General features: G+C 38.5%; 1 protein-coding gene across 1 annotated transcript; it reads right to left on the reverse strand.

Moving 5' to 3' along the window:
* Positions 1-10,986: 10,986 nt before the first annotated feature.
* On the reverse strand, positions 10,987-11,999 carry LOC108710519 (olfactory receptor 1468). Its single transcript, XM_018251654.2, has one exon. It carries the CDS (start codon positions 11,905-11,907, stop codon positions 10,987-10,989), a length of 921 nt encoding a protein of 306 aa, XP_018107143.2. The 5' UTR covers positions 11,908-11,999.
* Between the last annotated feature and the right edge of the window lie 5,262 nt (positions 12,000-17,261).

The raw sequence follows: 17,261 nt of genomic DNA on the forward strand, positions 1-17,261 counted from the left end.
TCATCTCCCAAAAGCTTTATTGTTATTCATGCTAAGGTAAAGAATATTCAAGTGGAAATGTATGTACCTCTGACTTATGGTAAAATGATCTTCATGATCTCCATGAAGACAATAAGGAATTTTGTAGACCCCTTGTTGTAATGGACCAAATGCACTAAAAACATTATAGAACAGATTTATCAAACATCAATAAACTTCTATTATGGTCAAGAAGCTTCTTTTAAGGTCAAGATGAGTTTTTAGTTCTAACCCAGCTGGTGAGAGATTCTTTGGGATTTCACAGTTTGTTAAGGACTTCCTTGAAATATCAGTGGCTTGTGTCAGATATAATGTGTTTCCATAGGAGGCAGGTAGAACCATAATTCAATATTTATTGCCATAAAAGAATTTCTTCTTCTTTGCCTGCACATGAGAAAGGTATCTCCTCAACTAATTGCTTTTCTTGTGGACAATATCTGGGCACTTTGGATAAAACAATGTTTGTCTCATTCTTTTCAACTTTGACCATTGTTTTTAACTCTTCTCACCAACTTCTGCTTTGGATCTGAAATCACCGAGTTGATATTATGAAACTTATATTCTGCTTTTTAGTTTCTGATTTCAGTTTTTGAAAAGAAAAGTTCGGATTGCCGTCCTACTACAGCTACCCTAGCCAATCACACCTTACTATACAAAATATAATATTGTATTTTATAATTATTGTAGATATTGTACATCTAAACATCCTGAATTAGCCCCAGGATTGTTCAAGTATAATATGGATATTATTATTGATGCATATAAGTCTTACGGGGGTATCACCTGGTTCATATACTAGGATAGATTCAGGCAAAAGCAAGGATGTTGGTCTATGGATGGGCATGCTGGCACCTAGGCATCAGAACTGATCTGTCATAAAAGATTTAGCAGGCAATCATATGGCCAGAAATCAGCCAAAACCCAGTAACACCAGTGAAGGTACAAATGTTAATCCCTTACATAAGGGTATACTCAGGGTGAAGGCAGCACTAATGGAAAAGGGGTTCTCTGTTGGTTTTTGGATACCTCCTTATGTTCAGGAAGAAACCTTTATAATATTTGATAATCTTGGTTCGTATTATCATAGCCTGGGCATCTTAAAGGAAAAAAATTGCCAATATTAACAAAGAGAAAGCATTGAATAGAATAGAGGGTCCCTGCGATGAACCACCCTCTTATAATTTACGTGTATCTCCTTTAGGATTAGTGCCCAAAAAGGAGAACAGCACATTTAGATTAATACACCATCTTTCTTTTCTAGCAGGTTCATCAGTTACTGATGGAATCTCTTCCAAATTGTGTTCGATTACATACACATCATTAGACAAAGCCGTGGAATAGGAGCTTGTTTAGCCAAGAATGATATCAAATCAGCTTTTCATTTACAACCCATCCACTCAGCATGTTATCACCTATTATTTTCACTTTGATGGTTCATTCGTCTTGCCATTATTATGAAATCTTTGCATCATTTTTAGAGTGGACTGTTAATTCACAGCAGGTTCTGAGCTTATAATACATTATCTGGACAATTTTTATATTTTTTATATTTATAGGTCCACAAGGAACATTCACCTGCAATATACCACATTAGCCAGTGAGAAAATGGCGTTCCCCACCAATATCTTGGAATCCATGGAATTTAGGCAACCACCTGATGATAAATTTAAAAAAATAAAAAAAACAAATTCCTTCTGCTATCATAGCCAAAAAGATCAAACTCACTACAGTCACTAATTGGTCAGCTGACATTTGCTACACGGAAAATTGGTTGGGGTTTCAACAGAAAGATTAAGCTGCTTAATTTAATGGAATTTGGCCCAGTAATTGGATTCAGCAAGGTTAAACCTGTCTTTCTTTTATTAGCATTATCTCCTTTGCTAACTGCAGTAGATTTATGGGATTCTTATATGAATTGTGATAATTTAGGAATAGTTCAGGTCATTAACAATTTACCTGCTACGTCAAAACCAATATTAACAGTTCCCAGGCAAATAGTTTTTAGAGCTCTAAGATTTATCATCTGGATAAGGGCAAAATACATTGCAGGATACTCTAACTGCATTGCTGAAGTTTTGTCCCACCTGCAGTTTCAATGGTTGAAAGAACTAGCACAGCAAGCAGATGCACAAAGTAAAGAATTCCCAAATTATCTCTGGAACATAATATCCACTAATTTAGATGTTTATTAGAGAGCTCCATGAGTCTAAAAACTTGGTCACCATACACTAAAGGTGGCCATACACACATGATTTGCTCATTTGATTTGCTCATTTGGCTAGGTCGCCAAACAAGAAAATTTTCCTTCAGACTATATCTAGGGCCAAATCATCGCATTACAATGAAGGGGATGCAAAAAGTTGGAGCAAGGGCCACATCAATGAGCCAATGCAGTCCTTGACCAGACAGAAAAATCAAGCCACCACAATCAAAATCTTGCTGATTTCAATTGGGGAGGCCTTTTGGAGTGCCCAATACATGGGCAAATAAATTGCCGAATCGGTCTAAAGGACCTGAATCATCATCTTAACTCTGCCCATTTATGACCACCTTAAGGGGGTTGTCTATTAACGCTTTACCTACCAAGCATGCATCCCATATGTGCTGGCAGGCAAGTGCTCTAAGCGCCAAGAACGTATCTCATACATTCTTGTCAAGGGTGAGGTAGGGGGCGCTGTGGAGGCATAGGTGGAAAGGTGAGTCCTTCAGGCAAGAACTGGCTCTGCCCATAGGACACTAAAGGGAAAGGGCAAAAACAGGGTGATGAGGCCATAGTGTCTGTTTGGGTGGAATGGTTGCAAAGCGGAACAGGATGGAGTGGGCGAAGATCAGGACAGGATGGAGCAGGTGAAGATCAGGACTGGATGGAGCAGACGAAGATCAGAACAGGACAGGATGGAGCGGGCGTAGACCTGGACAGGACAATACAGAGCGGGCATAGATCAGGACAGGATAGGACAAAGCAGGTGTAGATCAGGACAGGACAGGATAGAGGATGAGCAGGAGGACTGGAGCAGGAAAGGGGTTGAACATTTGACTCAATCGTCGCAGGATCTTACTTATAACCGAACTGCACGGAAAAATGTAGGACTGCATGGAGAAGATCATTGACTTCAGCACCTGCCTTTTCACTTCCTGCTGTCTGGGCTCTGCAGATCCTGGGAGCTTCAATGCTGCCACAGATCCCCCTGCATACAGAAACGGTAGGTGGCCTTTCTTATATACATTTACACACATTTACACACAATTTACACACATTTTACTAAAGTTGGCTTTTATTTTACTTTTCTAGCTTTTTTTCTTTTGCACACTCTTGCTCACATTTACACACTCAGATACAAACATGACACACATTTTAGAGCTCTATGCATTCATACACAAGCACACTTTTTTTTTTTATAATTTTCCCTAGAAAATTGTTGATTTCACTGCCTGACTATTGGATCGAGTAATCTGACCATCAACCACACTTTCAGATTAGTTATTTTGTTATTTCATTGATTTGTCTAATTGTATTTGATTTTTGTGATTTTATTGCAGTTTTATGCTTGCATTGTTGTTAGTTATTTTTATTTTACAAACACACAAAAAATATAAAGAGAAGCTTGAGATAATTAGAGCCTATAAGTCTGCGGCACCAAACCTCAAGCCACCAAGCAAACCAGTTTGGGTGTTATAGTGAAATAACTTCAAAAAATAATAGACACTTAAAACGTAACCTTTAATAAATTTCGTTAAAAGCACAAAACCAAAAAATATACAGGGCCGTGCCCTCAGTGACACAACACCACTACAAAACGTGAAGACCCACTACCTCAAAGTAGTATAGGCAGTGCAGGACATTAGCCTTAAAAAACAACAATTAAAAGCTGCATCAGGTGGTATACGGTGGAGTGACAGAACGCCAGTCAGTAAGGCGAACTACAAATGTTTCTAGCAGCCTAGTAGCAGTAATTACACCCTCCCCTTAGTTTTTCCATTCCCAAGAAGACAATTTCTGCCTACCTACGTTGGGAACGGATGGGAGCTTCTCCCCCACCGTCCACCTATGCTGCCCGACGCGTTTCGTCGTGAAAACGGCTTCTTCAGGGGCATAGGTGATTATGGGTTGAGTGCAGAGGAATCTTGTATTTGTCTATATGTATTTTGTGGTCACAGCCTCATTGCACCCCCACCTAATGGTTTTAAAAATGAGTGGTGAGCACAAGTTTCCATTGTTTGTTATAGTTATACAGGACCAGTGACCAGCTCCATGTTGTAGCTCCCACACTTCCCAGCTATAGGTGATTCCAGTGGTGGCCAATAAAAAAAGGCAACCATGGTTGGAGTTTTAACCTTGAAAGCAAGTAAGTTGCAAGTAAAAAAAAAAAAATTGGTTACTCCCTGTGTGCAGAGTACTAGTGAAATCTGTCCCATTTTGCTTTGCTGAAAAATTTGCAAAACTGCAAAAAAATTTAGAAACGCATTGGTCAATGGGCATCGATTTTTGTGACAATTTTTTAAGCTCGCTACATTTTTTTCTCACTCCAAATGCATTAAAGACAATTGCCGTTTTTCTTGTGATGACTTTTTTGTCTTGCCGACAATTTTGTCTCTACAACTTTTTTCTTTTTTGTCCAAAGCATTAAAGTCAGTTGGTGGTTTTTCTTATGGTGACTTTTTTGTCTTGGTGACAATTTTGCCTTTGCAACTTTTTTATGGCAGATTTTTGCCATAGTTTCATGAAACACTTCAAAGCGCTAGGGATATCCATAAACAATTATAAACATATTAACTCAGAATAGGAGCGGATTCACAAGCTCAAATTTCTGGTTCCATCATTGAATTTATCAAGAAGTTGGGTCATTGGGATTCAGATAGAGATAAAACACATTTCATACCCAACATGCAGAATTCTTAAACTATGGAATGAACCTTGATTTCAAAGAAAACCAACTAACCATAAGGTGGATGGGCCTTCATGGAGCCAAATGGACAGAAGTCTTATTAATACTGTTTCAACACAATGGGGTCAGCTGAACACATTGATAATCCATTTAGGTGGTAACAATATTGTAAAAATGAAAACTATTGGTCTTATTAGACAGATTATGCAGGATCTGGCCCATATCAATTTCTTGATCCCTCAAACAGTATAAGTATGGTTGGAGGTGATTCTTAGAAGGATTTGGAAAGCTAATACTTCATTAAAATCTCTTGAAAAATGTCAAAAAAGTTAAAATTTTCTATTTCAAACTTCACAAAATCACTGAATATGTTGACATATAGACACCAGGATTTGGAACAAGGGGGAGAAGGCTTAAACAGTGAGGATGGCCTTCATTTATCTGATTATAAACTTCGCAAGGATCGATCAAGACTGCAGGTTAACTGCTCAAACTTAGTGTTTATTGTTTAAAACAACATGTTTCGAGTCTCGTAGGACTCTTTGTCAAATGTATAACAAGATGTGAAAAGGCATATAATATAGTGTTTCACAGGACATAATAAAGTGAGTGCCCGCCCTCCAATGAAAAAAAGGGGGGAAAAAAAAAAACAAAGCAACTTTTTTTGGAAACAATGTTTGAACAACAGTTTGCTACAACGTAAGTCCTGTCCATATTCAATAAAGTTCATTTTCCAAAAGGGGGGAAGAATTTGTGTTTTCCTTTCAATCTATGTTTGTGGGTTGGTTACCCACGAGTTTTCATGCCCCCAATGTAATTAAAGCAATCCCAAAAGGGCAGTTCCTACGGGCCCGTAGGATTTCGTCCGATATAGACAAATATGAACTTTAAAAAAAGATTCCTAGATAGGGGTTACAACCGTAAGTCCATTAACAATTGTATTGAAGAGACTTACAAGATTGACAGGAAAGAACTCCTTACATACAAACCTAAAAAAGAGAATAGGTTGCTACCGTTTGTATCTACTTTTAGTATGAACAGTAAGGCTATAGAAAAAACCATCCGTAACTACTGGCCTATAGTCCAACAAGACAATGCTCTAGGTAAATGTTTCCCTAGTACCCCTTTATTCAGTTATAAAAGGGGAAGTAACCTAAGGGATATCCTATGTCCATCAGAAGTTAATCCCCCGGGTCCGCGTACCCAAAGATTTATCGGCAAACCAAAGAAGGCCACATTTGCATGTCTGAATTGTGTTTGTTGTACATCTATTATTAAAGGTGATACCATCAATCATCCGTGTGACGGGAATCCCATACGCTTACAGCATTATGCCACCTGCGACACTTGTAATGTTGTGTATTTGCTTAAATGCCCATGCGGGATGGCATACGTGGGGCAGACAGTGAGACAGGTTAAATCACGTATCAAAGAACATCGAGGTTACATTAGGAACTTTAAAAAGGAAACCTATACGGATACAACCGTAGCTAGACATTTTTCGGTTATGAACCACAACGTAAACCAATTAAAATAGCTAGTCTTGGAAGTCGTACATACCCCCCCAAGAGGTGGGGATTTGAAACTAAGATTATCACAAAGAGAGATGTATTGGATTAGAAAGTTAAACACTGTAAATCCTAAAGGGCTAAATGAATCATGGAGTGTGAAAAGTTTCCTGTGATTCATGTGTTAACACTAACTTTATGCTTAACCTCTCTTCCAGATTCTGACCCCTTGCCTTAGCCACGCAATAAGAAAGTTTCAGAATTCCCATTTATGGTAACGTATAGTGAATATGCTAATTTTTCCATGTAGAATTATGTTTAAGTCCGAGAGGTGTCTGAGTCAGATTGTCTAATTTTCCTGAGACAGATTGGGCAAGTAGGCCATATTAGGCAGTGCTAGTTTTTCGCCCATTGGTCGAATTTTTTATTCTTTCACAGTATATATTTTTTTACAGCACTTCGGTGACAGCAGTAACCAACCCACAAACATAGATTGAAAGGAAAACACAAATTCTTCCCCCCTTTTGGAAAACGAACTTTATTGAATATGGACAGGACTTACGTTGTAGCAAACTGTTGTTCAAACATTGTTTCCAAAAAAAGTTGCTTTTTTTTTTCCCCTTTTTTTCATTGGAGGGCGGGCACTCACTTTATTATGTCATTTCCTGTGAAACACTATATTATATGCCTTTTCACATCTTGTTATACACTTGACAAAGAGTCCTACGAGACTCGAAACATGTTGTGTTAAACAATAAACACTAAGTTTGAGCAGTTAACCTGCAGTCTTGATCGATCCTTGCGAAGTTTATAATATATTTTGAGTCACATGACATTAAGAGCACAATAGAGAGATGGAGGTTGGTCAAGACTAATTTTAGGAAGTAAAATTGTCTTGGCTTGGACGATATTTAATTGTCAAATCATAGGCTCATGGATTGGTAATTAGTCAGAGCCAATTTAAACATATAGGCGCCTGAATTGTTAAGCAAGACTGGCTAGGTTTATGGTATATCAATTGCTTTAAGATGCATGGAATTCTGATCACTTGTTAATAAAAGCTGTGGCCATTCTCCAACCACTTCCTGGTGTCAATTCTGTGTTGGGTTAATTGAAGTTGTATCAATGCTATAAACCTTTCCCATGTGCAATAAGCAAAAAAAAAAAACAGGTGATTGTGGCCTTTATTTGCACTTTGCATGCTGTGTCAGGCTTCACAATTTTGGCCTTATTTTCAGTGAATGAATTTAAGAGCACAAAAAATATAATTTTATAGTGAATGTTTCTTGTACAAATGTCTGTCTCCTATTCATTCCCTTCTCTGAGAGAAGATCAAAGTCCCAAGAACAAGGAGCAAGAAGTTCAGTAGAGGCCTGACATGATCCTTCTTTTAAGCAAAGAAACTTCAGAACCTGCTGGAGTGGTAGAAGGTGTGCATGACCAGTAGAACGAAAAGCCGAACTTTAACTTAAAAATCAGCTATTTAGTTCAACTGCGCATTTGTTTGCCCTGGGAAATTTGAAGAAAGAAGAAGACGGAAGTGGATCACTCCATGGTGCTCTCTAGCAAAGCCAGGGAAGACCCAAACTGCTTGGAAAAGTGGAGAGTATACCAAAAAAAAATGACAATGTTTAGCCAATGTGACTGTAAGAAGTATAGTTTCTTATATCACAGGCCCGACTGAGCAGAGGATCCATCAGCTTCAGACAGACAGAGGTAGAGTTAGCAATCTCCATGATAGGATATGGACCAATAAACCTGGGCCCCCACTTAAAGGATGGACATTTTAAGCTTAATAATCACTGTAGATAACCAAAACCAATATTGGGATACCTCCCTACGGGACTTATTGGCTGCTCTTTTTTGAGTGGACGTAGCTGCCGAAAGGGAACCATGTACCCCAGAATAAGTCTTTGAATGATGCATTACAGAGGGGTTAAGAGAAGGGAGTTCCTCCAAGGAAGTAACCATCTGAGTAGAAACTAGACAAGAATCTTTACACTTAGACCCCCACTAGTTAACCTCCCCAGTGACCTGATCAATGTGGGGATTGTGTACCTGTAACCCCAGAATTAATGGAGATGAAGAACCATCAAGAATGTGAAAAGATAATTTCTCACAATGTATATTGTTTATACACATGAACAATGCCCTGGATTTTAGGGTCACCAGACCTGACCCGAGTGGGCTCTTATCAATTGCTGAAACTGTTATAAGAGGTATAAGGGGAATAATGGGAATATTATACGTTATATATATACGCAATATTATCCGAAGGCAGTATGTAAAGCCAGCACCAAAATCCACCAAACGAAACTTTAACCGAACCCTCAGGCCAGGACAAAACAATAGGTACCAATTTTTACAGGCAAATTGGGGAGAGGAAATCTCTTGATCCAAATGGCTCCCCCTCTCAATTTAGGCTTTGACGTTTTCCCGGCCTCTTAGGACAATATTTTAAGAAAATACCTTTATTCCCACAATATATACACAGACCCTGGGATAACCTACAAGCCCTCTGCCCAGGGGGCAAACGCATGGGCACCAATTGCATGGGTAGGAATAGGAAATGAGGGAGTTGGTGATTCATCAGTATTAAATACAGTAGGGAAATATGTATCCCCTTCAACCCACCTTTCCCTTTGCCTCCTATCAATTTGGATGGCTTACTTCCAAAGTGGATGAAGGAGGGTAATTAACCAGGCTATCCTTGACAAAGTCAGAAAGCCCCACCTGCTGTATCATTCTACCCAGTTTCAACCGACCAGTGGCGGAATTTCATACAGTACTCAATTACTCTTTTCCCTTTGCGGAGGTTATGAATCGTGGAATCTGCAGAGGTAGCACGATCTGGGTCATCGTATAACATGGCCATGGTAATGAAAAATACCTCTAGGGAAAAAAGGGCAGGGTCAGTTGTGGGTAATAGTGATGGGCGAATTTGCACCGTTTCGCTTCGCCGAAAAATTCGTGAATTTCGCGCGAAATTCGCAAAACGGCGAAAAATTCGCGAAACGGCGCCGGCGTCTCGTTTTTGACGCCGGCGCCCGTTTTTTCGACGCCGGCGCCCGTTTTTGACGCCGGCGTCCGTTTTTCGAAAAAATAAATTTTTTACGCTGGCAAATTTTTTCGGCGAATTTTCGCGGGCGTTTCGCAAATTTATTCGCTGGACGCGAATCGCGCAAATTCGCCGCGAATTCGCGCCTGGCGAATAAATTCGCCCATCACTAGTGGGTAACCTAAGTGCCCAAACTTGGGGTTCACCTTGTAGTAAGGTCATGATAAACCTTACTTCATCCTCACCAGTAGAACAAGTGTGAGGGAAAAAACTGAGGTACAACTAGCATGCCTCTTCAAAAGCAAAAAATATACTCCTATACCCACTAAACATATCAGGGTAGGGGATTTTAGGTTCATGAGAACTACCTCTATTACCTAGGGTAGATGATGGGGAAGACCCATCAGGAACCAAAGTAGAGGCTTGCTGAACTACATCTAGCCTTTCTGAGAGAGAACACAGACCTTGAATTATGTAGTCATGTTTCCCCTCTTGTTCCTCTAGGTGCAGGAGGGGGGGGGGGTCAAGTGAAGCAGCTCAATGGTCTGAAGAATATCGGTAGCAAGACCTTCGGGGTTCATTTTCTTCCTTCTTATTGGCCCGTTGTACTGTCATGATCAGCACCCTAAATTCAGAACAAGTGCTAGGCTCCCTGGTCATGGCTCTGCTTCCACCTGTAGTAGCCGCCTTTGGCCTCGGGAGGAGCCCTCAGCTACTCAGATGCCGCCAGGTCTTAATAAGAGAGGAGACAAGCAAGAGTTCTGGATGAGCAAAGGGGCACAATTGTTTACCAAGGATTAAGGACATAAAGTCACACAATACGGGGGGAAAAACAGGCGGGGTCGGTACAGGCAGAGTTTAAGCAAGGTTAGAAAGGATAGGGTCTGGATTGCAGAGTTCAGAATAGTCAGGCAGGAAGGCAAGGGTCAAAACCAGGATACACAATAAGATTCACATAGAATAAGCACCCAGGAACTAAACAAGTTAGACCTAACAATGGACACTAATTAGATTCTGAAGGGTAAGCGTGCCTTACACCCTGTCTGCAGTTGGCAGATATAGACCACAATGCTTGCCCCAATTGCACCTAGGAAACCAGTTGCTTGTCTCTGAATATTTGTCTCTGAATATTTGTCTCTGCCCTGGGGCAGAAAGGTTTATGCTATTTATGGAAATTCCTGTAAACCACTGTACTTACTCTAAATGCCCTTCAAAGGGCCTATAAGCTCAGACAAAAAGATTTATTCTGAACAACCTTGTCTTGGAATCTTGCTTAATAATAAGCTTCTGGTAAGCGAATTACCAACAATCAAGCTTAGCCCTATATAGTTCCCAGCAGAAGACACAGGATAATGTAATTAGGTTTCTTGTCAAATTTAGTTTAGTAAAACAATAATAATGAATTTATTTAAACAGTCATGTCATCAAATTTAATAAAAAGAAGTAAAGAGATAAAGAGATTAATCTTATAGATATCAGCTTTTTATTTTTGACTCCCAACTGTTCCATTGACATTTTATTTATACGGCATTTTCAAAGCTTTTTTAATATCTGTGCTTCTCAAGCTGTAAATTACTGGGTTAATAAAAGGAATCCCTACAGTGTACATCAGAGACAGAACTTTGCTTCTGTTCTGTGATTGATTTTTGGAAGGAGTCAAATAAATAGAAATGAGAGTCCCATAATATATGGAGACCACAGCCAAGTGGGAGCTGCAGGTGGAGAAGGCTTTTTGTCTCCCGGTATTGGACACTATCTTTAGGATTGCATGGGCAATACACATATATGATACACAGATCAGTATAAAGGGGGAAACAACCACAGGGATAGACATTAAAGTAGCTTCTGTTTTCGCAAAGAAGGTGTCGGAACAGGAAAGTTCTAAAAGAGGATCCAGATCACAAAAAAAATGGTTGATATTTTTCTGGTTACAGAATTGTAGGGTTCCTATGAGACTTGAGGTTACCAATGTAGAGCAAATACTAATTATCCAAGACATGAGGATAATTTCTATACAAACCCTGTGGGACATTATAGAAGAGTAACGCAGTGGGTTACAGATGGCCACATATCTGTCATAGGACATTACTGCTAGAAGGAATGACTGAAAGGTTACAGAGTAGGCAGTAAAGTACAGTTGAGTGATACAGCCAACAAGGGGCATTGTGACACCATCACTGATTATAGTTTTTAGCAGGACAGGTGCAGTATTGGAGGACTCCAGTAGATCACATAGGGACAACTGTCGGAGAAAGAAGTACATGGGGGACTGGAGATTCCGGCTCAATGACACCAACATTATGATGAGGACGTTCTCCCAAACTGTCATAATATAAATCAGAAGAAACACAGTGAAGACAGGAATCTTGAAGTTGTGGAGATTCTGAAATCCCGAAAGAAAGATCTCACTGATCAACGTCTGGTTCTTCATGGACATTTCCTGAAGGAAAAATGCATTGTGAAGAAATACTCAAAGGAGAAACAGCATTTCAACTAAACTCATTTACTCACTGAGTACTAGGATTAATATCTGGCATCACTGTTAGCCATAACTACTTTGAAACATCTGCCATTTTTTCTCCCAAATAATTTTTAGTATGGAACATGGCCTATGGGTATAGGGAAACCATATTCTTGTAGTTTGAATTTGTAGGGATATCATTCTGTTATTTTCCATAGTTCTGAAACATTTCAATGCAATTATTTTATGTGGTTCAATTATTTTCCTTTTCCTCTGCCAACTGGACTAAGTGCCACTTTTTAGCTCTGACTTGTTGCATTAATTAATGACCTCTTTGTTGCTTGATGGTTCAAATAACCCTGAATACTATACAGAACATTAAACTCCATTATGTATGTTGATGCCATTATTTCTGACCTTTTCTGTCCAAACAGAGGTTGACCTTAGCCATACCCAATTGATACCCCATTGTACATGTCCCTTATGTTATTAATTTTAATCTGGATGCTCAGTTTGCCCATTTAGCCCGGTTATATGCCACACTGCCACATTGAATCTCAAACTTGATAAACCCCCTGTTCATTTTCTGTTGGAAGTTCATGTGTGACATCCTTATTCCCTATGATTCCAAACATATACAATAAAAAAAACAGTACCCATTTCTTCAGGAGATGCGGGAGAGGTTATGGTTATTATAAATATCTGGTGAACTATTTATTTGAACCTAATAATACGTAACTGGGTTTTATATTAATATTAAGTCTAATTGTTTGGCATAAATACTTTTTTTTACCATCAGCCATAACATTAGACCCAAAGGACTAGAACATAAGTAAGAAGTAACAATGCCTATAGCAAGTGCCGGACAAATACAGGACAAATCATAGTTACTCTTCAAATCACTCCATGTAAGTAACAACAAAGTACTGTAAGTGCAATAAAGGGAAGGAGAAAACACTGTCTTATTTTTATATAATAAAAGAAGACATTTGTTAATTAAGAATGATTTTTCAATAGTTTTTTTCTGTTACAATAACCTCTGAATTGTATAATCTCCATGAGTTGTCAATCCCAAGGCCAGTATAAGTGACCAACAATATTATAGCCAAAATTTAGGTTTGATTCCAAATTCAGTATGTTACCCCTTCCCAGATATCCACTCAATCAACGATTACCACGATTTCTCTAAAATCACAAATTACATCTATTAAAACATCTGAATATAACATGTACAAGTGAAAAAAAACTGAACGATGCCCTAAAAATATATAAAAATTTCTAAAGCCTCTAAGAAATTGTGTTTTTTGGACAATTACTAGCGGAAAAAATCAGAAAACCACTAAAAATCCAAACTGATTAAAAATGGTCCACTAAGATCAGCACAGCTCCCGTTGACTTCTACAGGACCTCCACAGCTTTTACCTGGCAAATCTTTGAGTTTTTCGTGGTTTTTACATTGAATAAATCTTTTCAAGTTTTAAAGAAATACCCCACATTTTTAGAGATTCGTGAAAGAAAAGAAATTCAGATGTTAGTAAATAGGCCTCTTGGTGCTGAAATATTAACAGATCTGTATCCTCAGACCTCTTTTTTTAGCTAAGTCTTAGCTTTACCAAAGAGATCTTAGGAACATTTCATTATGTTAGATTATCAAAGGAATTTAGCACATGGTATGGTGTTAATATTAAAATGCCAATTAATGCATTGGATAATCATTTTATTTATAGTAGGACTAATGTTTAGACTATAAAAACTGTATTAGTCAGAAGAGTTTTGAAGTTTGGGGGGGATCACATTGGGATTTACACCATAAATACCACACCAGAGTGAACTCAAGAGAGCTTATCCAGCAGCAGTAAAATGGCAACAGACAAATAGGCTTGAATTCAGCAACACAAATCCAAAATATAAAACAGCTTACTTCAGCAAAATACAGTGTTTAGAGTGCAGGGAGTAAATAATCTGGTCATTCAGAAGATATTTTCCCAGTGAACAGCAAATTACAACCACGTGAAACGTCTACTCTCACACCTGTTGCTTAATTACTTATAACACCCCTAGGAGGTTCAGTCCATACCTGTGGCTGGTTAGACCTGTGGTTTCTCTTAAAGGGGAGACGTTTGGTGAAATATAGCTGATCATTTTGAGTTTGGCCAAATTCCTCCTTCAATTCAGATTTATCTTTAAATTAATACTGTCATGGGGAAATTTTTTTTTCAAAAGGAATCAGTTAATACTGCTACTCCAGCAAAATTCTGCACTGAAATCTATTTCTCAAAAGAGCAAACAGATTTTTTTATATTCAATTTTGAAATCTGACATGGGGCTAGACATTTTGTCAATTTCCCAGCTGCCCCCAGTCATGTGACTTGTGCTCTGATAAACTTCAATCACTCTTTACTGCTGTACTGCAAGTTTGAGTGATATCACCCCCCTCCCTTCCCCCCCAGCAGCCAAACAAAAGAACAATGGGAAGGTAACCAGATAGCAGCTCCCTAACACAAGATAACAGCTGCCTGGTAGATCTAAGAACAACACTCAATAGTAAAATCCAGGTCCCACTGAGACACATTCAGTTACATTGAGAAGGAAAAACAGCAGCCTGCCAGAAAGCATTTCTCTCCTAAAGTGCAGGCACAAGTCACATGACCAGGGGCAGCTGCGAAATTGACAATATGTCTAGCCCCATGTCAGATTTCAAAATTGAATATAAAAAAATCTGTTTGCTCTTTTGAGAAATGGATTTCAGTGCAGAATTCTGCTGGAGCAGCACTATTAACTGATTCATTTTGAAAAAAACATGTTTTCCCATGACACTATCCCTTTAAAACTTTATTTAAAAAAGACCAAACTTGTCAAAAGTGGCCCTACAGAGGCTAAATCAGCATCTTATCTGACCCTCTGACAATCCCGCTCAACTGATATCTGGACAACAATCGAGGACATGTTGCCCCTTACTACCTGCATTCTTGTAATTGTGATCTGAAGGTTTGGCCCTAGGTGGTCAGTTGTGATGCTGACCTCGACAAATGAATGAATTGTTCAGTGTATAGTCAACTCAAGGCCTAAAAAATCATTTCTATAGAATCTTTAGAGCCTTTTAATAAAGATTCTGGCAAGTGTCCAAAAAGTAAAGGTTGAAAAGTAATGTTACATAAAAAGGGAGGCAAAAGACCAACTTGGCATGGGCCTCGTTTTGGGTCTGATCATGACATTTGCAATAGGGTTGGAATAAATAAGGCTTAAATGAGGAACCACTGATATTTTCTTGTAAAAGTCAAAAAAGTTGATACCAGCACTATCCAAGGAAATAGCTGTATAAGACCTATAGGATGGTATAAGCATATTTGCCCTATTTTAATGTTAACTTCATATCATTTTGCTTTCGATTTAAACATTTACATCATTTACAAAAATGATTTTAGAAACAGAAGCACTTGAACCATCAAGGCCATTTGTGCTTTTGAATTTCAGACGACTAATCCCATTTGTTACCTCTTCCCACCTCTAATTTCCAGGCACTTTTAAATTCATTGAGAATCGCCAAACATCTACTACTACTGTCCTAAGATAAGTGTCATTGTTTGTTTCTTTTTTTCTTCATTTTAGGTTTTGCGATAATTGAGGGTAGGTTTAGTCAAATCTAAATTAGAATCTTTTCTGTGAATACATTTTATTATTTTAGACTTTTCTAAACTCAATTTTTTGAGATTTTATAAAAAAAAAAATAGAAAAATACCAAATTTAAAAAATGAAAAAACAAATGAGAAGAACACCTATAAAATTCAAGGGATGTGTATTTTCATCATTTACATAATTTATTAAGGTAATTAGCAGACATGCACACATTTAAAAATATTTATGTTGACATTGTTTCTTGTAGGTGCAATGTGCTTGGATGATTGTACATCGCATTTCTATGCACAGTTGAACTGCAACCTTCACCCTATGACTAAACCCAATAATTACATTTAAAAATGAAATAATAGGAGTAACGTTCTGGAATTCCACCAGATCCACTTAGGGTTGTTATGAATCCAGGATTCCATTTGGGAATTTATCTAGATCATAATTTAGAAGAAAGTTTGGAATTCAGCAGAGCCCTTAACGGAATCATTTAGGTTTCACCCCACTAAATGGCAAGTAAAGTGAAATGTCTAATGCCTATTGGTTATGTAGGACATAAGTGAGGTGATTCCCTCTAAAGTGAATGATGGCTGATTCTGTCTGTTATTGTAGCAAAGCCAATTCAACTCAATCAAACTGTAACTAAATTGCTAATGTAACTATTTAAATGTGCCAAATTTTCTGCTGGAGTAAATTCTCAGTAAAAATGCGTCAGTGATTTTCCCATACAATTGTAGTAGAGGAAATTTTGTGAGGATGTTCGCCATGAAGAAATGACATATGCGTGAAATTAGCATGGAGGAGATCACAATGAAAAGCAAAAGTGTCTGCTCTATCATTATGATAGAAGTGTAAGTCTCTGCTGGGATTCAAGTCAGAATCTCTAGTAGGCCAGGAGAGCAGCTGGAAACTTTTTGTCCACTTTCATATATTGGTCAGCCAGTACGATCTAACTGTGCCATATATGAACTCACCTCCTGCATCACTTCCTTGGCTGATTATAAACTTCTGGTAGCTTGGGCATTGTGGCTTGTCCTTAGCCTTGCTCTTTATGCTTGTTCTTCTTCCTGTTCCAATATTGTTCCTAGTCCTAATTCTGTCCTGTCTCTATGGCTGCTCCATCACCCTCCTGTCAGTTCCTATCTCTATGCCCATTCCATCTGTTGCTGTCTCTATACCGCCTCCTGCTGGTTCCTGATGCTATGCCTTCTCCATCATACTTCTGCCTCTACATTCACTCTATCCCGCTCCTGTTTTAAGCCACCATTTCTTCAGTACCGTTTGTATGGTAACTTCTCTTTGCCCAAAAATCTCTCCTTCAGAAAGGGACTTCCCCTTCAGAATCCCTTACAGTCAGTTCACCAACCTGGAAAAAAATTCCTCATGTGAAAATTTGCTCTTGTGTTCTTATTAAATTGGTGAATTTTCTCTGGAGAAAATTTGCCTGCTAAATAAATGTGAATTTAACTCAAAATGAAGAGTTGCTACTGGTGAGTGCATCAGGAGGGGGGCGTAAATCCAGCAGAGATTGGGCATCTAACTACAATAACAGGAAGAGTGGATGGTGCAAAATCCTGGGAAATATTGCAAAAGAATCACAGACTGGGCAAAAAAAATTAAATATTGTAGGAAAGTAGATTTCTAAGCAGGACAATATAGTAACACTGGAGGCTCAAGAACAAAAGGTGAATGGCACAGCCCCC

The sequence above is a fragment of the Xenopus laevis genome, chromosome 3L (assembly GCF_017654675.1).
Source record: "Xenopus laevis strain J_2021 chromosome 3L, Xenopus_laevis_v10.1, whole genome shotgun sequence".
In the NCBI taxonomy this organism is placed as follows: domain Eukaryota; kingdom Metazoa; phylum Chordata; class Amphibia; order Anura; family Pipidae; genus Xenopus; species Xenopus laevis.

Excerpts from the sequence above, each read along its gene's own strand:
- LOC108710519 (XM_018251654.2), bottom strand. The coding sequence starts at position 11,907 with ATGTCCATGAAGAACCAGACGTTGATCAGTGAGATCTTTCTTTCGGGA.